Source organism: Aureococcus anophagefferens, assembly GCF_000186865.1.
Source record: "Aureococcus anophagefferens unplaced genomic scaffold AURANscaffold_71, whole genome shotgun sequence".
NCBI classification, from domain to species: domain Eukaryota; class Pelagophyceae; order Pelagomonadales; family Pelagomonadaceae; genus Aureococcus; species Aureococcus anophagefferens.
The window spans coordinates 86,472-87,544 of NW_008705622.1; the positions used below are offsets into that span (position 1 = coordinate 86,472).

Below are 1,073 nucleotides of genomic sequence, written 5' to 3' on the forward strand. Positions count from 1 at the left end.
TTTCGGTCCAGAACCTAGCTCCAATTTAATGGATCGCCACTACCTCGACGTTCTTCTGCAAAAACACCGGCCACGGAACGAGCGCGGAACGCGCGCGAAACCGCGAGCGAGCCGCAAATCGAGGGTGTCCCAGGACTCCTGGCGAGTTCACGTCGAGGCTCCCGCTCTTCTTCGTCCCGCGCTTCGCGACGTCGACGACGTCCGACCGCGCGCAGTAGCCCTGGACGGCGCTGTAGCTCAAGGGCGCGCGCTCCGGCACGGCCTTGCCCCGGGCGACGTTCACGAGCACCGTCGCCTGGCCCAGGCTCACGCCCTGCTGCACCGCGTTGCAGACGATGGTCGCCTCCATGGAGTCCTCGACGATGAGGGGCGCCGCGCCCGCGAGCAGGTCGCAGGCGCGCGGGTCGTAGAGGACGCCCTGCGAGTCGGCGTCGCGCAGCTGCCGGAACACCTCCTTCACGCAGCGCGTCGACTCGGGCGACATGTTCATCTGCTTCCTGACCCACACCGCCCAGCCGCGGGGGCCGTCCCAGGTCTCCTCGTCCGGCGCGCCGATCATGCGGTAGAAGTACGCGATCGCCTCGCGGCGGCGCGCGGCCTCCCCGTCGCCCAGCTCGTTAAAGTTCGGCCGCGGCGGCAGCTCCAGGCTGACGCGGGGCGCCGAGGCGGGGTGCGACGCCGCGGAGGCCTTCGCCGCGCGCTTTGAGCGGTTCAAAGCGTCGCGGACGTCGCCCTCGTCGCGCGCGAGAGAACCGTCCAAATAGCAGCCGTCGCCGTTCAGCGTCGGTTCCGCGTAGCGCAATTCGTGTGCCGATGGACCCAGGTCGCCTCGGGAGCGTCGCTTCCGCTGTGTGACGACGGGCGCGCTCATCGCAAGCTTACAAGAGGCGACGGCACCACCGGTCTTTTTTGTAATCAGGATGATCCGGGCATGTCAACACACGTGTTGATGAGGTAAAATCCACCCTGTATGCAGTGTTAAACGCCGCTTCAATTTGGGCTTCAACCTCAAACCTTGCACTTCAACAGGGACCTCAACACAGCCGCTTGCCCTTCAAAGCAACACCGCTGCT

General features: G+C 66.1%; 1 protein-coding gene across 1 annotated transcript; it reads right to left on the minus strand.

Annotated features, from left to right (window-relative positions):
* Nucleotides 1-25: 25 nt before the first annotated feature.
* AURANDRAFT_68190 (hypothetical protein) lies at nucleotides 26-871 on the minus strand (the record flags this gene model as incomplete). Its single annotated transcript, XM_009043817.1, has 1 exon — nucleotides 26-871. One exon carries the CDS (start codon nucleotides 869-871, stop codon nucleotides 26-28), a length of 846 nt encoding a protein of 281 aa, XP_009042065.1.
* Between the last annotated feature and the right edge of the window lie 202 nt (nucleotides 872-1,073).